This window comes from Mytilus californianus, unplaced genomic scaffold (assembly GCF_021869535.1).
Source record: "Mytilus californianus isolate M0D057914Y unplaced genomic scaffold, xbMytCali1.0.p SCAF_14, whole genome shotgun sequence".
NCBI classification, from domain to species: domain Eukaryota; kingdom Metazoa; phylum Mollusca; class Bivalvia; order Mytilida; family Mytilidae; genus Mytilus; species Mytilus californianus.
In genome coordinates this window covers 15281205-15307091 of record NW_026262626.1, presented here as the reverse complement: position 1 = coordinate 15307091, position 25887 = coordinate 15281205, and the positions used below count along the sequence as shown (strand labels likewise).

The window sequence follows — 25887 nt, the reverse complement described above, 5'->3', positions numbered from 1 at the left end:
TGGGATAGATTCGTTCAACATAGTCACCAAATTTTGTATTATTTAGTGAGAGAACATCATCTATATAGTGGAACGTAAAGGTAAAGGATATTGCTAACTTCTTATCTTTCTTCCTAAGAAGTTCCTGTATGAAGTCAGCCTCATAATAATAAAGAAACAATTCGGCAAGAAGAGGGCACAATTGGTTCCCATAGGGAGGGTTGACATCTCACAAAACATGTTTAGCCCCGACGCATTAATTTTTGCGTCTGTTTCAAGTCATGAACATCTAGCCTTTGTTAACAGTGTGTGTTTTTTTTCATTTTGGTTCATTTGTATGTTTCGGACTTTAGTATGGCGTCCATTTCGCTTAACAAGAATACATTATTAATTAGGGGCCAGCTGAAGCCCGCCTTCGGGTGCGGAATTGTCTCGCTGCGTTGCAGACCTATTGGGGCCTTGAGTTGTTTTTTGCTCTTTGGTCGGGGTGTTGTCTCTTTGACGCATTCCCCGTTTCTATTCTCTTTTCTAGAATACAACTAATTGCGCTGAAATTTGAGCTTATAATGATTATTAAGTGCTTTTGAATAACAAAGAATTTCAAATCTAATCCCAGTTTACTAATTCGTGCAATATAAGTTGCAACTTTGATATTCAACATAAAATAAAGGTCTGATTCGGACCCATGGTAAATGAAAAGAACACTTTCAAAACTCTGGTCGATACTTGTTTCATTTTCAATCATACCACATCTCCTTATTGTTATTATAATATGATCTTTATGCATTTTATTAAATTTTTATTGAAAGACACAACCAAACACACATGAATACACACGGCACGTGTATTAGATCACATTTATAAAATCATTTGATATTCCGAAAATTCAAGTCGACTGGATTGACTGTTCTTGTGAACTGGATTGCTGTGATTGTGAATTTGATGTCGTCGTCGTCTGTTGTGATGAACTTTGGGTTGGGTACTGTTGATAAGACGGCTGATCTTGGCAGCTTTGTGCTGGGTAACCAGTCTGCACATTCTTCGTGGTGCCATAATATGGAGGTGGTGCTGTTATACTTGGATAGCCTTGATTAACATATCCTTTAAATGAAACAAAAAGCTAAAATTATACATCATATAAAATAAATAATTCTTAATATATTTAGGGGGGCATACATTAGTTAAGAGAGTCAACTCCTTAAATCGGTAATGCGTTTGTAACGGACAGTTTCTTGAATGCTTTTTTAAACATTAATATGATACCGAACAACAGAAATCTATGTTAAAATTTGTCGGCTGACGCCAACGCTCCAGTGATTTTCAAGAATTATTCCTTTAACATAGGATAGGTGCATCCTAAGTTTTATGCATTAGGGGTATTCGATACTCACTTTTTTCGATTTTTTCCTCAATATTAAGTAGTCCCTGGCTTTTAAGTACATGAATTATTAATGGCAAGGTTCGTGTTTTGCTTAAGAAACCCTTAACATGATTTTGATTATATGACGTAGGTTGTGCAGATTGCATTATATTAAAGATATTATATAAATAACACATAGCTGAGAGGGTGATAGAGCAGATTTGTTACCCCGAGAAAACATTGTCAACTGAGGCGAAGCCAAGGTTGACAATGTCTTTTCGAGGGGTAACAATCTGCTCTATCACCCTCTCAGATATGTGTTATTTAATTTATTATACTGAATGTTCTGTTATTACTGTCGATTAAATTTCAATTCAAAGTAATAAACTATGACGTCTTGTACATAACAACCATCCGTATTTAATAAAGCGCACACTTGATCAAGCGTCTTCACGAAGGGTAATAGAGTATTTGCCATAGGATAGAGTCGTATTTAATAAAGCGCACACTTGATCAAGCGTCTCCATGAAGGGTAATAGAGTAAATTAACACCCTCGTATTAGCCAATCAAAATATGGCATTTAAACGTGAAGTATAATAAAGTATACTAGTATCACACTTTAATCTAGTCAGTGGTTTAGGTTAATATTGATACAAAGTAAGGATGAACGAATGGATGAACCAACAAACGAACAGACCAACGAACAAACGAACGGACACAACAACCCCTAGTATAAACACCTACTTCACAAATGAGGGAATATCAACTGCGAAGGAATAATGAATTAAATGAAAATTTGACGTTTTAATCAATAAATTAAGAATAAAAAAAAATCATACAGAAATATGTTATAGCAGAGCAACTAGGAAAAGAGTATTTGTCTTTTGGACGAAATAACTCAGATACCTTACCTGCCATTGGACGACTTCTTCTTCTAAATGCCACGATGACAAGCACTATGCAAACCAATGTAATAAGAAGTACGCCTCCTACAGCGCCTCCGATAATAAAACCCAAAGTATTGGCAACTATAAAACAGAAACAAATTGGTAAGACATTGGATGTCAAATAGTCCACTCAATTAGAGGAAATAAAACAAGAGGTGCATATGAATGTGTGTCATTAATCTTCATTGTTTATGTTGCATGACACACCGAAAATGCAACTAGAAATGTTGTATTATATATCGAATAAGGACCCCTCCCTCGGCCTTTGTAAAAACCAAACTGATGTTATTTTACTTATATATAATAAATTGTTGGTGCTCACTGTTGTCCTTTTTATAAAATGGGACAAATCACTGTTAAATGTCGATATAATATTTGGATTCGTATGAAAGTGACAGCTGACAAATCAGAAGGAAAACTTGTTTAAATGAATTTAATTTTAGATTTCCCAAAAAATTCAAAGAGAATCTATATCATTCAGTGTATACTTACAATTGTATGTCCTGACTCCTCTGACTACTAGTGTTATCTTATCTCCATACTTTACGTCAGGCGCAGTCAGCTCAATGTCTACGTATTCCCCTGACTCGGAGCACCACTCTGTTGTTGGAACATCATATGCGTAGTATGAATATGTCTAAGGTTAAAAAATAATAATTAAATGTACTAAGTGTTTTATTTTTTATATAACTAAGAGAACGCATTTTTATTTGTTGTTTGTTTAGGAAACACATTGCACTGAACAAGTAAACTATATAATGCATTCCTAATAAGTTCTTGCATGGACGGTACAGAATTAGTTCCTAAGAACAGTCTACATAAATGATGTTATCCTTAATTTCTCTCAAGGGAGTAAACTCTAAGTATTGATTATACAACAAGGGTTAAATATGCTAATGTCAAATACTCAAGTGTCCCAAAAACATTTTTTTTCAGTATATAGTCAACTGAACTGAAACCTATAGTTTTCACACCCTATTATCGGCTATCATTAAAATAGATACAATAGAATCTGTGTAATGATTGCCGTTCAAGACAATTGATATTGCTATCGTGTACAGCAAATTTCTGTCTGTCATTCATAGAGCCATTGCAGTACAATGGATTTTGCCATCGCGTACAGCAGATTTTGATGTATGTTACCTTAATCGTGTGCAGTATCGACAGCCGGTAAAAGGGTGTGCAAATTAAATTAGTAAACTATCGCAGCGAGATGTCTTTGGCATTATATTCATGATAAGTTATAGAGACGACTCCTTAAACGTAAAACAAGCAAACTTAAGAGGTAGCCCTTAGACCTTGGTTTAGGAAGATAGCACTTCAAATCAGTAATGCGTTTGCAAAAAAATCTTTTTCGTCATTGTCTTCTGAGCACTCATGTAAAATAGAAGTCAAATAATCAGTGTTACTTGGAAGCTTAGAATTTATTTATAAAAAATGGTTGACACAAACACACCAGTAATTTTTCAGAGTAATGTCCCTTACCCTATGCCTCTGTTCTTAATAAATATTTCGAACTTCTTAGCACGGGATTTTTCTATTAGAACAAGGTGGCAGCGTTTTACAACAATATCTTTATGTTAAGAAAAGTCATGATGTAAGTTGTATTGTTCTATCTCACAAATTAAAGTAACATACCAGTATACAATATCCGTACATTGTAGTAAATTAAATATAAAATGTATTTGTACAAGATTTAGAAACAGGGAGAACAGTGAGGCTCGCCAGTCTACCCAGACACATGATTCCGAATCCGAGCCAACCAGGATTTGCTTTTGCTCTAAAATGATGCGTGCTTGTTAGAGAAGCAGAAAACACCAATTTTAAAATATATATTTTGTTTGATTCAGTCTGGTATCAAAATAAACACTTCCACGTTTCTCTTGAAACGATGTTACCTCCCAGGCAACCAATGTATATTAAATAACTACAAACACTTTTGCATCAGTAACCGATGTATGTTTGTTAACAGGAAGCAAAATACTCATAAACAAAAAGACTTTTCAACAAACCTTTTCAAGAAAATCTGATAATCCAGTATAATATTTCAGTCGGACCTGTGTGTTTTGAATGTTCCATGTTGTTGCCCGAATGCAGACTTTGTATTCATTGAGAGGGTTGTCACTGTCGTATCCATGGAAACCAATTTTACAGCTGTAAGAGGAGACACTATCACCATCCCACGATATCAAATATGACTTATCTTTATTGGTGTCGTAGATATTATATATGTAACAATCATCAAAGTTCACTGAAATTGAGAGAAGATACTTTCTGATACCGTAAGCATCACACACTTGTAAAATGTGCCCTTTATGAAACAATTTTCTGACAATAAAAGATATTATAAAACTATTTCTGGCATTTATGAAAATTTTCGCAGGTTGAAAAAAAATATTGACACCTATTAACAATTTAACTCAACACCTTTTATCAACATTTGAAAAATAAAATAAAAAACATTAAACATTTTTGACTTTTGTATAGGAAAAAATAAATTGGTTTCTAATCTTTTTGAATAATATAACACACAAACAGAAAATAGAGCAAAACTAGTTTTCTTTTTTATTGTCAAAATAGATATCGTTAACAATTAAGGAATGACTGTAATATTTTTTCTGTCTATGAAGAAATAACTTCAAAAATATGGTGCACACTGAATAACTCGCATAGCGGGTTATTTAAAAGTGTGCACCACATTTTTTAGATTATTTCGAATAGACAGAAAAAAACATTAGTCATTCCTTATAATTTAATTCTAAATTCAATTTTTAAGGAGTAAATCATAACGTCACGGTCACATGTCTATGAGCTGATAGACAAAACACTTTCAGCCAATCAGAAGACGTGTTACATCCAACATTAAATTAGTTTAAAGTACATGTACCAGCTGTACCATTAGCGCATGAAGCAATCGGCCTTCTTATTTCGACAATTAGAGTCCCATATTTACCCCCAAAAATTGATTTGAAGATAAGAGAAATTTAAAAGGTGACGCGTACAGATTGGCAGATTGTTATTATATTATGAGATTAAGTGAAAAAAACTTACGCACAAAACACAACAGGTCTGGTATACATAATTTTTAATGAATGTTATCATTGTCTACAATCTGTTATTGTTCAATCACTGCGTCTGGTATATTTTGGCTATTTTATAAGTCAAAACTTGCATAAAACGCATTTTTCTATTTATGTCTGCATTAGAATTCTGTATTATTTGTATTATTTTGGGGAATGGCACAATCATGTGTCTCCTCCGTGTATTGTTTATAATTTTGCTATATATAATATATGCCGAAGTACAGCCACCAATTACGAATGTCAAATACATGTATTACTTCAATTACGCTGATACATGTCTCCTGCAGCAAATTAATAACCTTAAACAGACAAGGAAGATTGAACAGTATATAAAACCTAGAAAAGAGATTTCCGCCAGGTCTCCCCTCTTTAGGATGGGCGAAAGGAATTCATTCACCACCAGAATTCATACTCGTCAAGACCGAAAATATACTATACGATAACGTGCCCGTATGACAATTTGTGAACTTTCGAACAATTGAACATTTGAACTTTTGAAAAATTCTTAAATTTGTATTTACGTAAAAAATTATTATTTTATTCCTAAAATCGACTTCGTTATAAAACAGATTTTTGAGAAAAAAAAAACAGTCACTGTGTCAAACTTTTGCTTTTTTAAAATCCGATGGAATAAAAAAGATAGCAGTGTAAAAATAGTACTTACAAAGATATTCGTAAGACAAAACCGTTCCTAGTAATGTCAACATTATAATATTTACTACGATATACATAGCTCAATCTTTTTGTCTTCTTTTCTACAACAGAAAAAAATAAATGGCAAACGTCCATACGTAGATATGGTGAAGCAAGCATAAGACTTTTATTGAGAATTAAAACTTGTATGAAATAGACGTATTGAATAACGGTTAGCCAATTTGTCCCATTTTGTTTTATGGATTGTTTCTTACTCATATATACGACCACAAGCACAATAAGTATGTAGACGCTTCTCCAGAAATATCTTAGATGTAAAAATCTCGGAAATGTTGTCTGCCCTCCTTCCACAACAGAATCTTTTTCTTAATCTCACGATACATGAGGGTTTGGATGGGGATTACAGAATAAGGACTAAGAGAATGATGGAAAAAAGGTGCAGAATAAAAGGGAAAAAATATAAAGAATAGAGAAAAATAGGCCAAAAAATAAAGCACAGAGAATGAAAGGGTGCTGAAAATTAATATAAAGAATAGAGAATAAGGATAAAATAAATAAAGAATAGAGCATAATGGTTTAAAAAGTTAACGAAAAAAGAAATGAAGGACCCCCATCTAGACCCTCATGCATGAATTTGTATCTGAGTCGTTCCTGATTTGAAGTCAGAGGTTGGTTTAGGGGGGGGGGGGGGGGGTAGGGGGCCCGGGGCCCCCCTTATGAAGCTACATTTAAAGTTAGTGCAGACTTTTTTCCTGTTCTACTCCAAATGTTCCTTAGTTTGGGTGCCCCCGCCTCCTTTCAAAATCGTGGATCCGGATCTGGAAATACAATAAGTTGCAGCCAATGTCAGTATCGCTGTGTGTTAAAATTTCCTTTTTATTAAGTTTAAATATTACAACAAAAAAAGATTCCTACCTTATGTTTTCTCTTAACAAGGGACATGTATAATGATTATGTACCTTACATTTTGTTTAATTATAAATCTATTATTATATCTTATGTATCATGTGAGATATGATCCAGTATCTTTTAATTCGTTTGACCCTTATAGAATACAACCTGTACAATTCAACCCTTCAACATGTTTGATTTAGAGTCAGTTACTTACTTGACCTCAGCATGCAATCAGCTTTTATATTTTGATTTTTAAACCAAATGTGAAGAAATATCATGAGGTTGCGCAAATTTCAGCTCCTTGAATATTTTACACAAAATTGCAACTTAACCTTTTCTCGTTGTAAATATAAAATATCAGTCAAAAATAGATATTTGATTTATCTTTAAGGGCACATGTCATAGTTGAGATAAAGAATTTTTCACATGGTGTCTAGATCTTGTGAAATACTAATAAAGGTGTAACAACATATTTGTGACGTACATTGTATCGATTTGAACGAATTATAAAAAGAAAATAATTAATCATGCTAACTACAGCAATGTGTCTTAATACATTGGACGATAGAAGACCAATGAACCGTGACTGCACACTTTTAAATTTGCAAAACACCCAATCACAATATCAATCCTGCCTGGCTATTTTTTGTACGCCCCGCCCATCACACAGAGTGACACATTTAGGGTATAATAAAAAAAAAATGCAAACACAGTTGCACACGTTAATAGAAGCTAGACAATGCTGAAAATTATTCTTTGGGCAAATTTAAAGAATGGACGGTTACTTTAAAAGAGTCCAAATATTTTGTGTCGGAAAATATTGAAACTGTCTCATTTCTACCGGTATGTTTATGACATTGTAGGAAATTTAAGATTTCACCTTCTAGCATCTAATTTTGGTCCGTTATTCGGTGGAATTCTTGTTTTGCAATCTTTATTTGTATTTGAAGGCTACTGTTGTGTGTGCAGTCTTTTCCCATGAGGTTTTCTGTTTTTGTCTTATATTTTGATATTGCTTCTTAGATCTTCTTACTTTTTAAAACTAAAATATCAATACTAATACCAATACTAATATTACCTTTCCTAATCGTAGGTCTCATTACAAGCATATCAATCAAGTAACAGAAAACACCCAAGAAACCCCTGACCGTTTCAATTGGATTATCATAATCAGATTTAATATTTGCATTGTCACCTCAAAAAGTACATGTTAGCAGTAAATGCGCTATTTTCATCACATTCATTTATTTCATCGCACTTGTCATAGAATCAATCATTTTCAAATTTGCATTGTCACTGTAATAAAGTACATTCTTACATGATGTAAGTACTAATCGTAGAAAAAGAAAGTTGATTATTTGCGTAAAAAAATTCTTCGAAGACCCAAGGCTTATAATTTTGTACGTCAGGCGTGCGTTTCGTCTACAATAGGCTCATCAGTGACGCTCGAATAAAAAAGTTGAAAGGCTAATAGAGTACGAAGTTGAAGAGCATTGAGGACCAAAAATTCCAAAAAAGGTTTTGCCAAATACAGCTAAAGTGATCTATTCCTAATGTAGAAAATTCCTATCTCGAACAATTCATTTTTGTAAATAAAAAACCAGTTAATTTATTCATATTACCATATCAATGATAATTCATGTCAACATACAAGTGCTGACTACTTCGCTGGTGATACAATGCACCCTTGGGGAAGAAAACTCAACTAGCAGTGGCATCGACCAAGTGGTTGTAACGTTAAGTTTCTAACCGTTTGCCGGTGATTCCATTTGTAAGTCTTAGATCAATTTTATTTTCATTTTAAGAGCGCTGTGGTGCGTTGTTGTTAGATGAATGTTTCGGTTGGATTTTGTTCTTCTATTTTTTCTTTAGAGACGTCGTGACGTTAGGTATGTTGTCGGTTTTAATTCATATTGTTTTCAGGATGCAGAGCTTACTGCTATTATGGAAAAAAATATTTGTTCTCGATTCTAGTTAGAAAAAACAATAACGTGTAAATATAGCATTGCTAAAAAAGATTGACATAATATGTAATAAAGAGGCGGAAGATATCTAGAGGATATTCAAAATGCATAATTCGAAAACTAACAACGCACTGTCAAAAAACGAAAAGACGAACAAGTCCACAAAAAAATGCATACAAAACTAAGCAACATGCACGAACCCCACCATAAACCGGGGTGAACTCAGGTGCTCCGGGATAAATGGTAAGAAGTTTCTGCTCAACATGTGGCACCCGCCGTGATGATCATGCAAGTACAAATCCGATACAACCGAGGAAAAGAGGCCGGAATTGTGTTCACGACAATTGGAGTGTATCATGAGTTATTTGTGACAAAGATATTCTGTAACGGTCAACTAACTCTTGACGGCGTCTATAAAGCTTTCGAAGGGATGACTTCAAGTTTGCCACTTGGAACCCTTGGTTCAATAGCTTCATTGTAAGGAGCAATCATCTATTAGGAAATCATGATATTAAATGAAATGAAAGCGCTGAGGAATGAACAACAAATGAGAGGCCTTTGTGCTGCTCATTACAAGTAAAATTCCGATGAAAAGTTACCTTCGGGATTGCGGTAACGAAAAAATGGGGTGAAAATTCATTAAAAACTAGGAATATATTATAACATTGTCGTCTGTCCGTATATGCCCACCAAAGAAGCAAGACTCAAAGAGCGCCCGTAGAATTTTTGAAGAGATTACCTCATATTTGCTATTACAAAGTCCCGCTGTTTCCTGTCAACAGCAACCGTTCATCGAACAAATAAAATAAAAAAAAAAAAACACAATCTATAAAACATCGTATAACAGCTGTTAGAGTTTCCAAAAAAATATATAGAATATAATATTTAGGAGTAGAATTGCCATTATAAAAAGTGTAAATATTGCATGATCAGGAGAAAAGTACGTTAGGTTTTTTTTTATATTTACTATCAGCATTCTGTAGCTCGATTTACTACAAACGTTTTTTGTTATGAAACTGTAATTTTACTTTTCTTCAATACCGGACATGCATAATTTAAATATCTTTTTCTGGTTCTCAACTGCATCATTTGTCTTTCCACTGATCGAGATACAGAGAGAGGTTGACATCCAAATTTAATCTATCCCGCCATGATTGCATTGGTCTATTCGAAGTCGGCAACGTGTTGTCGTTTTAGAAGGTTCACCTGTTAAGAATTTTGGTGTTTCAAATGTCGATATAGATTCATTAAAAACCGATAACTAAAATATGGTAAAGGAAAGTCTTATTGATATTGATATTTAGGGATTTATAATTTTTAATCTCCATTACAAGTTTTAACCGTTGTACAGAAGGATATAGAGTTTAAGAATTAAATTTCAATGGGAGGTAACTCCACTGTTAAAAATTTTCTCAGCATCCTGTGAATTTACAAGAAAACGAAATTGGCGACATTTTATTTTGTCGGAATCGTTGTTGTTTTCTTGGTGTTTTTTTTAGGGGATATTAAAATAGACAATAATAGCCTCTTTTCATATATATATATTTTTAAAATTCTATCTTATTTTTTGAGAAGGGAGGCATTAAAATAGTCAATTTTAGCTTCCTTTTTATATATTATTTTATAATTTTAAAATTCACGTTTGTTTTTTCTTTCAAAATGGTGGATTGAGAGAACTGAGTGAGTGGGTCTTGTTAGTAGGATACTTTATAAAAAAAACAGTGACATAATCTTGATATATTTTGTAAAAGGGATGCGACAATAGCGACAATTCATATGTGGGAGAAATTTGAGAGCATGATTCATATTTCAAAATCACTTTGTATTCTCCGGGAATCGAACCCAAGACTTCTGTGTTACAAGGCAGCGCTGTAACAGACTGAGCTAAAGAAGTACTTCCCTAGCTCAACCGCGTACGGCTGGCTAAGTATCTATTATATGTTCTAAGGGAAGCAATCCCGTCACAATTGAGTCTTGTTTACGCAATAACTTAAACATAACTTGACTATAATCATGTTTATATTAGATGCAGGCTTCTCACATCTGGGGGGAGTCAGCACCGAAGATATGAGACGACCATATCTGATTTACCTTGAAGTAATATAAATATCTTTTTTCTTTTCTTTGTTGTTTTAAAAGAGCAATTAGTTTTGATAAAACAGGAAAAGTGTCATTATCTCAAATTTTCCAGATGCAGTAACACTTTTAGAAGATTTTCTGAAGTTATGGATTAGGAATGAAATCATAATTGCGTCTTTTTTTTGTCATCAAATTGAAACCTTATCACTGCATTTGTAGGGCAATACGAATCGCTGTACTATCTAGTCTTTTTCTGGTTTAATTGCCAAAATCTGAACTTTTTGCTGATATGGAAATGATAACGCTTCTATATAATTGTTATAATGATAAGATTTAAGGTATTTTTATCTTGAAAGAAAGAACACATTGGAAATATTCAGGTTTTTTTCCGGTTTACTGAGAATAAATAATTGCATGGCAAAATGTTAACAATGATTATCTGACACCAGAAAATTTCCAAGGTTTTTAACTGCATTGACCTGAAGTTTTTTGCATATTTGTCCTCTGTTCTTCGGTTGGTAGTGGTCTCCTAGACAATCATACAACATATTTGAGTTCTCCTGGTGAAGGTAAATCCAGTAAAGAGCTTCAGACCCACGTAAAATTATAAAGTCTTGTTTTCATTTCTTATTTTTAAACTACGGATTCAGAGCATTTTTTTCTTCAAAAGTTTAAGTCCTATGAAGATCAAAAAAATATTAATCATACGGATTGCCCAGTCAAACGTTAGCATTAGGCGCACTGACAACTACTGTCCCGGATGTAAATTTCGAATTAATACTTCGATTATTGTTGACATGATATATCAAAGATACGGTCATTGTTTTAATGTTCATAAAATGTTGAATTTTTCGATAGACTAATTAAGGTTTTCCTACCCCCGGGCATAGATGGCCGTAGCCAGATTTGGCACATTTTTTGTGTGTTTTTCAATGCTGTTCATCTTCGTATTTTGTTTGTCCTTCTAACAGTTTTGATTCGAGCGCCATTGGTGAGTCTTAAAAAAGACGAAACTCGCTTTATGAATACTTAAGCATTTGCCTGGAATATTTGAAGAATTTGTATGAGGGTGTGGATGGGGGTTTACAGAATAGAGAATTGAGATAAAATATAAATAATAGAGAATAATGATGTGCTAAAATATAAACAATAGTCAATAATGGGCAAACAGTATAAAGAAAGGAGAAAAAAATGACACAAAAAATAACGAATACAGAAATGAAGGATCCCCCATCTAGACCCTCTTGCATGCTTGCGAAATCTTCTTTACAACTGTAAAATATAAACACAAATGTTGCTATCGGTAATATTCTTAAGTACATGTAAAAACGGATTATCATTTCCACTTTTGATTATAGTTAATTTTTAACTTGGAAATAGTAAATAAATTGATTAGTAGTCAGTTATTGTTTGTTTGTCATTATAAACTCTATTAATCTAATAAAATCATCTAATTCCATGGAATCTATCTCAACAGAAAGCAAATTTTCGAAGTTATATATAAATATTTAAAAAAAAATGTAGTGTACAGTCTAAGAGAAATTAGATTTCTAAATGGCATTTATTATTGTTTTTCAGATCTTCCCATGTCATTTGTGAAATTATATTAAGGTCATTGATTGTTCACAAAGCATTATTCTTAGTAACGGTGTTGTATCTCTTATAAAATCCTATTTTGTGATACGCTATGATCCCTCTAAGGATGGAAAGTATCGTAGCAAACACTAACAGATGATTTTAATGAGATTGTAATATTAAAGGTTCTATATGCAAAATGTTATGCTAATCGGTGAAATCGTCCAATCAATTTATCTGTACAATGTACCATAATATTTTCTACTTCACTATTTTTTTATGAAAGAAAAAAAAGAAAAAACACAAATACAAATTAAAAATAATTTGCATTGTTTTTTTCTCAATGCAAAATCCTATAAAGGAATCCTTAACAGTTATAAGTCAAAGTCGACTTCTATGACGAGGAAGTTATTATCACCTTGACCGCAGGTCAATTACGGACTGTCTTGAATTAAGTGGCCATTTTATAAAGTTAACGTGTACAATACATTCATTTTCCATATAAGTAATTAAACGTATACAATGTTGTAATAAACAGATCCGTCCCATGCAGGATCTAAGTGATTAAAGTTAAATAAGTAATGCGATTACAAAAAGGATACAGATGGATAAATATGAATATCAAAAATTGATCTCGACCACAACTTATTTTTTATGGGAACAGTATAGACCGGTTGGGTAAAAAATCATGAAAGGTAAGATCGGCAGTGCACATTTTTGTCATACGCATTATACCCTATTCTCGAATTTAGATATTACCAATTTAAAAAAAAAATGTATATAAAATAAGCGGCCAGTCCGTTATTCGATATTCAATTTCTAATTTCCACATGTGACTAGAGTGTCCGTTAATTGTTTTTTATATATTGTGATATCGAATTTAGATGTTACCAATTTTAAAAATGTATGTAAAATTAGCGGCCAGTCAGTTATTCGGTATTCAATTTCCAATTGTTACTAGAGTGTCCGTTTGTTTTTGTATATCGGGATATCATGTTTTAAAAATACGCCTTTGACTGCATTTCATTGATAAACGTCTATCAATTTTAAAGATAAAAATGTGATTTTCGTAAAGATTTATATATATTCGGGACAATTAACGACAACTTGTAGGGGTCACAAAATGATCTCCAACATCACTTTTTACTCTTTTAAATATGACTATATTTTTTTTTATGTCAACTTAAAATATATTCAAATTTTTTATTACTTTTAACCAAGAAAATTTGAATATCGAATAACGATTAACCGTTACCGGCTGCTATCTTCACATATATATTTAAAAGCCTCGCCCTGAGCATGCAGGAAATATTTGCCACTGGACGTTAATTAAACATAAATCAATCATTTTAAAAGTATCATTTAATTACATTTTTGTAAAATCAAAGTTAAATTTTTATATACATTAAGCGCCCTCCGTCGTAACGTATTATTACATGTATTATTATTATTATTATTATAAAGTATTTATAACAGCGCATTATATAATATGAAAATTACCCTAAGCGCTTTACAACATATATATACTTAAAACTAGTAGAAATATAAAAAAAAAATTAAAGTTCAAAATGCTCTTAAAGTCCTAAGAGCATTTTGAACTTTAATTTTCTATATATATATTTACAACATATATCAATTCACATAAAATTATATATATATTTAAGTATTTACAATAAAATATGAAAACCCATGATAAAAAAATTAGCGCATGAAAAAACGACCACTTATAACTTTTAAAAGAAGAAAAAAAAAGAGACTATACTATTAAATTACTAAACAATAGAATTAAAAAGATTGCCATGATAAAATGAAGAAGATAATAAAATCGTACAAATAAAAATTATCTAGTTAAAAATTCAAAAGAACGTCGTTCTAGCTCATTTTGCTTACAATATTTGGAATAATTGAAGTAGAACATGTACAAATGTACCGTTTCATTTGAAATGTATCTCGTGTATATGTTTGTCGTTTTTCCCCCAGGCCGGAATCATTGACTAACAGGCTGTACGCAATACCGGTCATCCCCCCTCCCCCCCTAAAAAAAAAAAGGATTTTTTTTTAAAACTTGTACATTCTGTTATATACAAGGATTAGATTATGTAAATGTACTGATGATTTACAAATGGTATTGTCTTAGATTCAGACCAGATGTATTTCCCAATGAACAGTTATAAGATGCCTTATCAATGAATATGACTCAAAAACGGATATAAGCAGATGTAACAACGGTAGTCGCTTGAGAAACAAGAGCCGTTGACCCTCAGAAGCACCTGCGTTCACCCCTATCATTGAGTGGGGTCCAACCTTGCCTTTTTGGGCCGTGGTGTTTTCTTTCCTTCTCTAGTTTATGACACCCTTCTGATATAGTCATACAGTTTTTGATTAAGCTTTGCTAGTATCTTGAAATTTCAATTCTCATAAAAAAATACTTTTTTACTTTCAATATATTTCAAATCTAAATTAATATGATGCATATGCATGAAGCTTGTAATGAATTAAATGATAAAAAGTAAAATAACAAAAATACCGAACTCCAATGAAAATTCAAAACGGCAAATGGTCAAATTAAAAGCTCAAAAACATCAAACGAATGGAAAACAACTGTCATATCCCTGACTTGGTACAGGCATTTCCTTATATACAAGATAGTGGATTAAACCTGGTTTTATAGCTAGCTTAACCTCTCACATGTATGACAGTCGCATAAAATTCCATTATATTGACAACAACGTGTGAGCAAAACAAAGACTTAACAGGTAAAAATGTCAAAAATTGGTGTACAGCAGTCAACATTGTGTTATAATCTTAATCACTATATGAACAAAGAAAAAAAAACAAAATGGCGTATAGACACATACATGTTATAATTCATCATTCTACACAGCTTTGGAAAGAAATCAACAAAACTGATTTCAGCTATATATTTTTGTACATGCATCATGTTTCAGATGACAACTTTGTAAAATCTTCATCTTTTCATTTTCTTTTCAGGAGCTACAAAGTTATGCAGACTTTGCCTGTCACTTTTGTTATTGGCGGCATGTGAGTATTAAAAAACACAAATGCTTGGAAAAGGCCATCTGAAAATAACCGACTATTTCCTGTTTAGATATAACTCATTGAAAGGAACAACGGTGTTCATTACCATGCTTATACAATACAAATACAGGATGCACAAATAAAATGCATCTCTGCCCCCGGAGACAGTTTTTTTTGAAAAAATCATGAAAATGGGCAATAATTTCATCGTAAAGAGAAAGTTGAATACACCTTTTTATGTTAAGGCGTATTGGAATTGACTATTTTGTCTTGTAAACTTATAAAGCAAAAATATTTGTAACATCATCTCGTTTAAGATTATATTATTTCTATATATTGAAGCTGCAGATGGTATAATATCATTAAAAATTCACAACTGCTTAAAATATATGGGTCAAGCGAAATAACTTTATAATGAGTCGTTACAACAGAATAGGTGTGTTTGAATAACATGTTTTTACTCAAAGTACTTAAAAAATCCTGCATTTGTGTGTGTTATATAGGGTTGTCCTCAAGCTCTGAAAATTTCAAGTCTGCCTTTCCACGCAATACTTTTTTTAAATGTTTTTGAACCTTTGCAAATTCTCCCTGGCAACCGATCAGACAATTGTAGTTTTAAATTGACTAAAGGCATTAAAGTACATTAAATGATGCTCAAAAAGTGGTAAACTCATTTGTCTTTTAAAATACAACTGGTATATAAGGATCGTAATGATACTATGTGATATAATCGCTTAAATTGACAGTGCGTCACCCCTACAATGGCTTCCATTTTTACGATTTTAAAAATTAGGTGGCGTAATGTGGATATAATTTTGATGAAGAAGATTCCTGCCTGATACACTGCATCTAAACAATTCAAATCTCGAATGAGCTATGAAATTCCGATTTTCGTGCTTTTTAAAAAAATATTAGAGTGCAAGTTGACATAATTTCTTTTAACAGATTAGGTACAATGAGCTTGCTGCTTTCAATAATACGTTCTTTTATATACATCTTATTTTTCCACTAAACGAGATTCAAAGTGCTACTTTTTTTTTATAAAACATCAAAATAATGACATTATTTATTTTATGTTGTTATATCAATATTTTTGTAAACGACTTACAATATGCAGTTTATCATCCTGAAGATTTTACGACTTCTGGTGCTAATGAAACAGAGACATTTACTGAGATTGGATCGTAACCTTTGGCTAGCGAAGATGCAGTTTCTAAGCATCCTACAAAAACGAATTTCTGACATAGAAAACTGAAGAAGATGTTTTATTTCCATTAAATGGGCTCACAAAGGAGTGGCGGATCTAGAAATTTTTAAACGGGAGGTCCACTGACTGCATAAGAGGGTGCCCGCTCCAATCATGCTTCAGTGATTCCCTATATACTCAACCAAATTTTTCCCACAAAAAGGGGGGGGGGGGACGGGCACCCTGTTCCCCCACCCCTAAATAATCCGCCTCTATAAAGAACAAAATACAATATAAGATATTAATAAGACAAAAAAAAAAAACAATAGTCAAGTATACATACAAAGAAAAGAAAAAGCAGTTTGCACATGAATAAACTACACACACATATAAATAAATATATTGTTGTAAATAGATATATATTGTATTTGGCAATCGTCAATGGCAGTCAGCAGGGTTTAAGAACATCAGTTGTTCGACCTGTTAGTCAAATGCGATTTGTTAAAATATACTTTCCACTTTTTTGGTCTTTTGGAAAATGTTGTTTGTGCTATATTTAGACCCCTCTACCAAGAAATTTGTTTTTATATGCACACGTATGAAAACTGCGGTTTTTTCAACGCAATCATAGGTTTGAACGTTGTTTTCAATTTAGACTTGTTTATATTTTTTCGTTTGGGCTTGTATTATACGTTTAACAGGGTTGTACCTCCTTTTCAGGCACACCCCAACATGATAAAGTTCTTTTAAGACTTTAAATAAATTGGCAATGTATCTTTTTTTGTTGTAGATTCACACACAAAGTCAGTTACAGTAAAGCAAGGTAAAACGGCGGAAATAGTATGTAAAAAAGCTGGACAAATTATAAAAATTACGTCTGCAGATTACGGAAAAAAACCGGGAAACGCAAACAAATGTAACGATCCCAATGCTGATTCAATTGTCAAAGGTCTTTGTGATGGAAGGACAAGTTGTTCAGTTGCCGCATCTGATGCACAGTTTACAAGTTCAACATGTACAGCTAGTGATAAACAGAAATTAAAGGTCAAATTCAATTGTGAAAATGGTATGTACAATAGAAAATATATAGAAATATATACAGTAGATTAACAACTCTTAGGGGACAACCATTTGATATTCTGTGGAGGTGGGATTTTTTGCGGATTGACTATCCATTTTTAATCTATTGCTACGCATGCAAAATTGTTCTGCTTTTTACCTTTGTACGCAATTATTTGCTCCTCCTAACCAAATATATGTCAGAAAATGTAAAAGAAATATGTAATTATTCTGATATTCAGGCGAAGTTCTACATACTCCAGTTGTTTAAAAAAGCTTGGTAGAATACGATGAGGACCGACAATTAATGATTTTAGGAATAAAACTCGCACTGAATTCAAATAAATTTAGAAATTCTTAACTTTACAGAGCAAAATGTTGAATATATGTTTTTTGCCATAAAACATAAATATTTTATTTCAAAGTATTTCTTCTTTTTTTCTTAATGGGTTATGTTTGAAATAACATTTTAGTTGATAAGATGGCGAGATTACACCACATATTGACAGTTTGAAGCACACATACTGGAAATAAACATAGAGCACAAACCTCACTCAAAAATATATTTACAGGGAAGTGTATTTTGTAATAATCTACTCAAAAGCAAACAAATATGTTGGGCAAAGCTTCTACTTAATGAAGCCAAATACAAAAAAAAAAAAGATTGCTTTAGCTGTATTCGGAATTTTGGATCCTAAATCCTCTTCAACTTCGTACTTTATTTGTCCTTTTAAACTTTTTTGATCCGAGCGTCACCGATGAGTCTTGTGTAGACGAAAGGCGCGTATATACAATTTTAATCCTGGTATCTATGATGAGTTTATATGTAATATCCAAAATAAAAATTGAGTAATGATGTTCCAAATAGATTTCGCAGGAAATTACACGCGACAGTTTAATCAATATTTGTCAAACAATATAAATGTACGGAAATTATACTCTATTGACATCAAATTATTTAACAGACAAAAAGAACAATAAAAATATCACAAGGTGATGAAAAACAGACAACACCATGGCCAAAAAGAAAATAAAAGTGACGAAAAGACATACAAAAGTCTATAAAACACTACACAGAAACCCAAAGACTGATCAACACGAACCCCCACCAAAAAACCGGGAGTGGTCTTTGGTGCTCGGGAAGGGTACGCTGATCCCTAAATAGTTGTACCCGTTGTGTTGCTCATTGCAAGTTAAAATTCAGTGATAAGTCACATTCGGTGATGTCATTCTCTAGGAAAAGAGGACAAGATTGTCACGCGACTACGACAATTGGGAAATATGTCTTGTTTGATAAATACTATCAACATAAAAGGGGGAGGGGGGGGGGGGGGGGAGTACTCAAAACATTATTTTACCACATGTTAATTCGCCGTTTCAGAATCTAAAGAACAATGGGGAATCTTATTGTTCGTACCCCAAAATGAAAACAACGTCATTGGTTGAATTTCAATTGTTTTGGACGTTATAAGCCAATCACAGCGTTTTGGTGTACACTTTTGAAAATATTGCCCAGAATGCCGTCTTTTGTTATATCTTAGTTGGTATTGCATGTCTCTTTTTGCAAAACTTTTTGAAATAAACATAAAAATGAAATCTTATTTTCATTGGATAATACTTCGTTGAGTTGTGTATAAATAACCGAGAAAGGAAAAGTTACCTTTTAACCCTTGCTATTTGGGAAAAAACTGAATTATTTTTGGAAACTCTTATACGTAATTCCCATGGAAATATCTTTTGTTTTAAACTTTCAGCTGAAGCAAAAGTACCAACTGTAAAAAACGGTGGAACACAAACTATTACATGCACTGGAGGATCTTTCATCTTTATAACATCAGCAAGCTACAGCGCGGGTTCGTGTTTCTCACCTACTGCACTTACTATAGTCCAAGGACTATGCGACGATTTAACAACCTGTAGCGTCACGGCCGATGATGCTACTTTTGCAGATTCATCTTGTGACGCCAGTAAGAGTGAAAAATTGAAGATCTCCTACGTCTGTCAAAAACGTAAGTTCATATATGAGGGTCTGGATGGGGTGTACAAAGTAGAGAATGATGGGCAAAAAGTGCAGAAAAGGGGGTAAAAAAAGTTTAGGGAATAATGGGGTTCTAAATTGTAAAGAATAGAGAATATTGGGCAAAATATAGATAAGGAATAGAAAGAAATGGTCTAAAAAATTAAAGAACAAAGAAATTAATGACCCCCACCCTTATAAAGACCCTCATAATTATACATTGTTTAAACGATAGGATAAGGTTTGGTAAATCTTTGGTGTCAAAAAAAAACAAAAAAACTTGCGTTTAGAGTTTTCTTACCTATTACTGTATTGTTATATCCTTAAAAAGTCTACACTAAATTTCATATTAGCACCAGTTAGAATCATTACAAAATTTCAGATCCCCGAACAAGTAAATTTTGCTGAGCAAAATAAAAAAGAAACCTATCTCGTACCCTTTTTTGCTCGGAAAGACACAAAACTATGTCATATTTGTGATGCGTAACAATTGTTTCGAAAAAATGTTGATGTCATTGAATGTGTGATGTTATTAGCAGCTTGAAAACCAAATCCTCTCAATATATTTTTACAGCAAGTGGTCCAGTGTATCAACGTTGGGGTGCCGTTACCTGTCCAAATTCGGCCTCTTTAATCTATGCCGGTGAGTACAAGCAATTTTTTAATTACAACGAATTTTTGAACATTGGAAAACGTAAGCTAAAGGTCATGTTATAAATTTACTGCTTTATGTCTTAGAAAAGAACAAAATGGGCGCATTTTTTGGAACAACTAACTTATTTTTAACCACTAAAACGGAATGTTTGGTCTACGATATGTTGTTTTTTTAGATTGTCAATAACTTAACCAGCGACAGAAATAAATTCAAGGTCGCCATACCATTTGGCCTGACTATTAAAAACTGAATTTGATGGTCAAAAGTAAACGATACAAGATATTTAAAACCGCAACTTTGTTCTGTACACCCATTTACCGTTCTATGACTTTTTTACCAAATACTTAAATGTCTGCGCATGTTAGCCAGAGTCGAAAATGAAAACTAGAGTAAAGGAGGAAGATAAGAAAAAATACCGAGAGTTATGACCGCGTAGTTATTAAGACCATAAGTTTTAAGGGCGCAAGACGTTTGCGCTTTTTAACCTGTAACTAGAAACGACATTTTCGCTTCAAACTCTATGGACATTTGCGCTTTAAAGGTTGATACACATATGCACAATTGAACGGACATTTGCGCTTTAAAGGTTGATACACATATGCACAATTGAACGGACATTTGCGCTTTAAAGGTTGATACACATATGCACAATTGAACGGATATTTGCGTTTTTTGCCTATTAAAGTTTACCTGTATGGAATTATCATTCTTACACGTACTACAAATTAAGAGTGGTTGTGGTTTGTTGAAGAATCTTTACGGCTAGAAAATTAAATTTTGGCCTTGATTCTTCAAGCAGTTTTATACTGTTGGATTTAAGAATGGAAACTATATTCCCCTTGTGTTTATGCTATTGCCCTGAAAATCCGAAGAATTTTAGCATCATTATTTGTCTAAGCATCTTTCAAATTGGTGAGACGGAAATTTGAATTTTAAACCAACGGCTTTACTTTGAAGTCATGGTTTTATTTACCACCCGCCCTCTTGAAATATTGTCGTTTTAAATTAAACACGCAAATGGTTGTGAAAGATTCAGTCATTATGGCTTTCTAGGGAATACAAAAAGAGAACATGTAAAGTAAGAAAATTATTAAATAAATTTTTCGTGCAATCATTTCTTCCAGATTACGAAGATTCTTTTCTTGATGATAGGATTGATTGATTGGTGTTTAACGCCACTTTCAGCACTATTGTGCTATTACGTGGCGGTAAGTTTCTATTGGTGGAAAAAAACGGAAAACCCGGAGAGAACCGCCGACAACCTAGTCAGTTAAGATTGGAGTCGAGCACACGTGCGGGATTCGAACTTGCAACCTCAGTGTTGGCACATTAAATAAGGGTTTATCACGACAGAAAACAAATAATCTAAAACAAAACAATAGAAAAAAATATCAGTGAATTTAATAAAAGAGAGAACAAACACGAGAAATAAAACACATACACACAAGAGGTCTGCTTTTATCACAATGTATCAAAGACTAACAACATTTGTTGTAGCAAAATCAGGCAACAATGGCGTTTAAACTCTTCGAATTGAGGAAATATAGATCACTGGCTTAAATGTGATTTTAGACAAAAACAAAACAAAAACTAAAACAAACTGACAATGAGAAAGTGACAAAAAAATTGTAGGCCTGATGAAACATTAATTAAAGTAGTATCGCTTAAAGTAGTAACATAACTTGTTAGTAGCTTTATTTTAGATGGAATCGGAATCGTGAACCATTTTCCGGTATATTTACATCGCACTTGTTCGTTAGACATTTATAATGTGTAGCTTCTATTTTTAGGCACCGAACATTCATCTTCGGGTTGGTGGGGGGTGATAAATTGTTCGATTCTAAATTTAAAGATAAAAAATCTTTTGTTTTAAAAGAGAATTACAAACAATGTATGTTTCCGTTGAAAATTAAAGGAAACACTTGAAATTCAAATAAAATTTTGTGTTACAGTATGTTATTGTAAATTTTTTTATATATGTATTAAAGTCAATAATTGTTTGTTTCAAGAAAATAGCTATGCCCCCAAAACAGATAAATTATATATGAATTACTAGTATAGTAATATTTTCATCTAACGACATCCATTGTTGAGCATTGTTTAATATTTATGTTGATTTACATTACAGGCGTTATGGGCGGTGCGAACTTTGGTGGTACTGGCTCAGGATCAAATTTCCTCTGCTTGCCTACAAACCCTGTTGTTGGTGGTAGCAACTTTACATTAGGTACGAACAAGGGAGCAATTTTCGGTACTCAGCTCATAACAGACAGTGCTGGACCGTTAAGTAATTCTCTTGACTCTCTCGAATTGACATGTGCTCTTTGTCAGACTAAGTCTGCAGAGACAACGTTTATGTACCCAGGAAGTTACGTTTGTCCTTCCGGTTTCACTGTTGAATACGCTGGTTACCTAGCTTCTGAAAAAGCTACATCCGGAAGGACTTCAAAAGGCTATCTTTGTTTGGATGCTTCTCCGGTTACTATAGATAATAGCTATTCAGGAGATGATACTGCTAAACTTTATTTGGTGGAAGGAAAATGTGGAGCACTTCCATGCGCAAATTACGTAGACAATAATGAAATACCTTGTGCTATTTGTTCAATGTGAAAAAAAAACTTTAAAAGGCATATGAAGAAAATAGAAAATTTAACCTTATTGATGTCATTAGTATGAAAGACATTAAAAGAAATTTGTTCTGGTATCCTCAAACAATGGTGAATTGTTTTAATTATAATTACCTCCATGATTAATTGGTGCGTGAATGGTGGATATAGCTGGTTTTCCTTCTGCCTTTATTTATTTATTTATTTATTTATTTATTTATTTATTTATTTATTTATTTATTTATTTATTCATATCAAACATTTGACAACACTTTTATGTTTAACTTCCAATTTAAATTGATTAAAACCTCTTTAATGTTACTTGTATTGTTTTGTTTACTGAAGTACCTAATAAATGTTTATCGCTTTAATAGTAACCATAATAATAAGTAAATCATGTATCTTCATATCTAAGAAAAGAACCCCAGTTTTGAAACACAAAATTTACTCACAAAAATATTCATATTATGCAAAAAAGACCAAATCAACATGAAGGAGCCTTTCGGTTGTAAAAAAAGGAGTGATCGCATGAATTTTGTTCCAAGTCAGAAACAAATCAATAAAAGTAATGAGACAGCAACCCAATAACTGAAATAAACAAAAAGACAACTAGAGGGCAACAGGAAGTCGTGAACAATAGACAGGTGACTATGCAATATCTCAAGCTCTAACTAGATCAAATCGTCGATAACTTAAACAAAAAAAACATATATAATATCATCGCCAAATTCTCAAGATAATCAAACGCATTTTAAAAGATTATATACGGCAACATCTGACGAGGCTTCTGCAATGTGGACAGACACATTTATAGTTGGCGTGATAAAACTATATTTTTGGGGATCTCAACCCTAGATATATTGTTTTGGTAAGCGACTGCGTGGAAATATAGATTTTACCAAATCTTTCTACCACTGCATTGAGTGTGATACGATATTTCTCCACTCGAGACAATACACGTATTTACACTTGTATGCAAATTTGTCCGCCATTACTTAAAGTCACACAAGTTCCGGTAAAATTTGACATCACAATCTAAAAAATTTGACGTCATAATTAAAAAGTGATTGTTGCTTGACGTCAGTAGGTTAATCGGAGACAGATCTAAGGTCATTCAGAGAAAAATTTTGCTTAATACCAAAAGTGTCATAATAGGAAATTCAGATGAAAGCAAGAAAATTGGACGTCATAATTGAATTTTGACTAATTTTGATCTCAACCTTAAACAGTCGGAAAGCTGGCCCCGGTTTGACTCCATTTCTTAAGACAACAATTGAAGTCATGTGACTACCATATTTGGGAATTTTTTTGTCATTTTTTGTTTAACTGAAGGGAGTCGATTTCATTCAAAAAGTCGTATCAAATGAAAACAAAGCGTGCTGTACGTTTTTAAAGGCAACTACGTATACTTTTTAGAAGTTGTAACATAAAGATAGTTTTGATAAAACGGGCTGAACTAGAATACGAAGCCTTCAAACCCGAGCTCGCAACCCGTCGAGTCAATTTCTTTCTTAACTTCTGGGCAACCTATGCTGAATTTAAATTATGTGATGAGACTTTTTATGAACTGGCCTGTGTCAAATTTGTGCCACTTAATACGCTGTAATACGCAAATGTGCCACTTCGATCTGTCAAAATGTCTGACGAAGCGGTTGCGATAGTAATTTACGAGTTAAGTCCATTTGTTGACACTTCAAACAAATTAGAACAATTGTTATTTTAGCACCATATGATGTTATTGACAAGTGAACATAATCAAAATAATAAATTACCTTTTTACAAAATACAATTGATTATATTTTTATACTACAGATATATGTAAAACATTTTAATAGGTAAATATATTTTATCATTTTCAAAATATATTTCCTGGACTGAAATAGGGCTTTGCAGTTACGCTGGATCATAAGATATTCCATGAGTTCCTTTAATATTTTGATATATATGTTTACTGCGATAACCAAATAGTACTAACATGTAGTGGTAGACGTTCAGACCCCACGTACAACGTATTTCGATCATTGTATAAAGTCCCGTTGCTTTACGTTGTACTCCCGTCGGGACACTACCGTTGTCCCGAGCCCGGTCGGGTCCTAAGTATAAATACAACCATCGCGTGGGTCCCTAGCAACCTGGATACTGACGTCAGTAACTGACGACAAGAAAAACAACTGACAACTGAAACTAACAGTTGGAAAGCAAGTCCTCGGAAACGTCCGTTGTCGTCAAGCTCTATCAGCAACAATAGCAGGGGGGATTGATTAGGTGGCGCTACAGTCGTTGGTGACGTCAAAAAGTCCGCGAAATAAATCGGCTAAAAAATCGACGTTTAAATTATTTTTTCAACTTGTCATGCTTTTATTATAATTGAATTTTTAAAGTTTGTAGATTTTGTGAACAATATAGTTTCAATACGACATTGAAACATTATCGAAAATAACTTTTATTTGCTATTACTTTATCCTGTCCGTTCTAAAAATTATCAGCCATCTTTTTTGTTCGCCAAAAACATCGAATTTATATAACTTGACGTTTGCGTATCCAAATACGGAATAGAACGTTAAAAATCTGAAATGAAACCGGGTAACCTATTTCAAATTTCTACACTATTATGAAGCCATCATTTTGTTACTCTAATACAACAATTTTAGTGCCCACAAGTCGTGTCATTTTGCAGCCGGTTTTGACTGATTTTCTAGTTCAAAACAGTGAATGTTCAGCTTCTTTTCATTGTACCTGTTTCCAAAGTACTCTAAAATACTGATTTTATTAGAGATATGAATGACATT

General features: G+C 32.9%; 2 protein-coding genes across 2 annotated transcripts; one reads left to right on the top strand and one right to left on the bottom strand.

The window, feature by feature from the left end:
• Positions 1–772: 772 nt before the first annotated feature.
• On the bottom strand, positions 773–8018 carry LOC127724904 (uncharacterized). Its single transcript, XM_052231907.1, has 5 exons — positions 7997–8018; positions 4300–4538; positions 2780–2924; positions 2252–2368; positions 773–1080 (listed from the first exon to the last, which is right to left on the bottom strand). Exons 1-5 carry the CDS (start codon positions 8016–8018, stop codon positions 866–868), a joined length of 738 nt encoding a protein of 245 aa, XP_052087867.1. The 3' UTR covers positions 773–865.
• A 5150-nt stretch (positions 8019–13168) lies between these two features.
• LOC127724242 (rhamnose-binding lectin-like) lies at positions 13169–23419 on the top strand. Its single transcript, XM_052231170.1, has 6 exons — positions 13169–13231; positions 15528–15578; positions 17552–17827; positions 19575–19829; positions 20412–20480; positions 22621–23419. The coding sequence occupies exons 1-6, from the start codon at positions 13225–13227 to the stop codon at positions 23100–23102; spliced, it is 1140 nt and encodes a 379-aa protein (XP_052087130.1). The 5' UTR covers positions 13169–13224; the 3' UTR covers positions 23103–23419.
• Positions 23420–25887: the final 2468 nt, after the last annotated feature.

Bases quoted from the DNA above. Each gene is read 5' to 3' on its own strand.
- LOC127724904 (XM_052231907.1), bottom strand. From the start codon at position 8,018: ATGAGACCTACGATTAGGAAAG. The intron at 2,925-4,299 runs GTTTGTTGAAAA...TTTTAACCTTAG, and splicing joins TATCAGATTTTCTTGAAAAG to ACATATTCATACTACGCATA. The intron at 1,081-2,251 runs GTAAGGTATCTG...TTTCATTTAAAG, and splicing joins AAGAAGTCGTCCAATGGCAG to GATATGTTAATCAAGGCTAT.
- LOC127724242 (XM_052231170.1), top strand. The intron at 15,579-17,551 runs GTGAGTATTAAA...TTTTTGTTGTAG, and splicing joins ACTTTTGTTATTGGCGGCAT to ATTCACACACAAAGTCAGTT. The intron at 19,830-20,411 runs GTAAGTTCATAT...ATATTTTTACAG, and splicing joins CTCCTACGTCTGTCAAAAAC to CAAGTGGTCCAGTGTATCAA.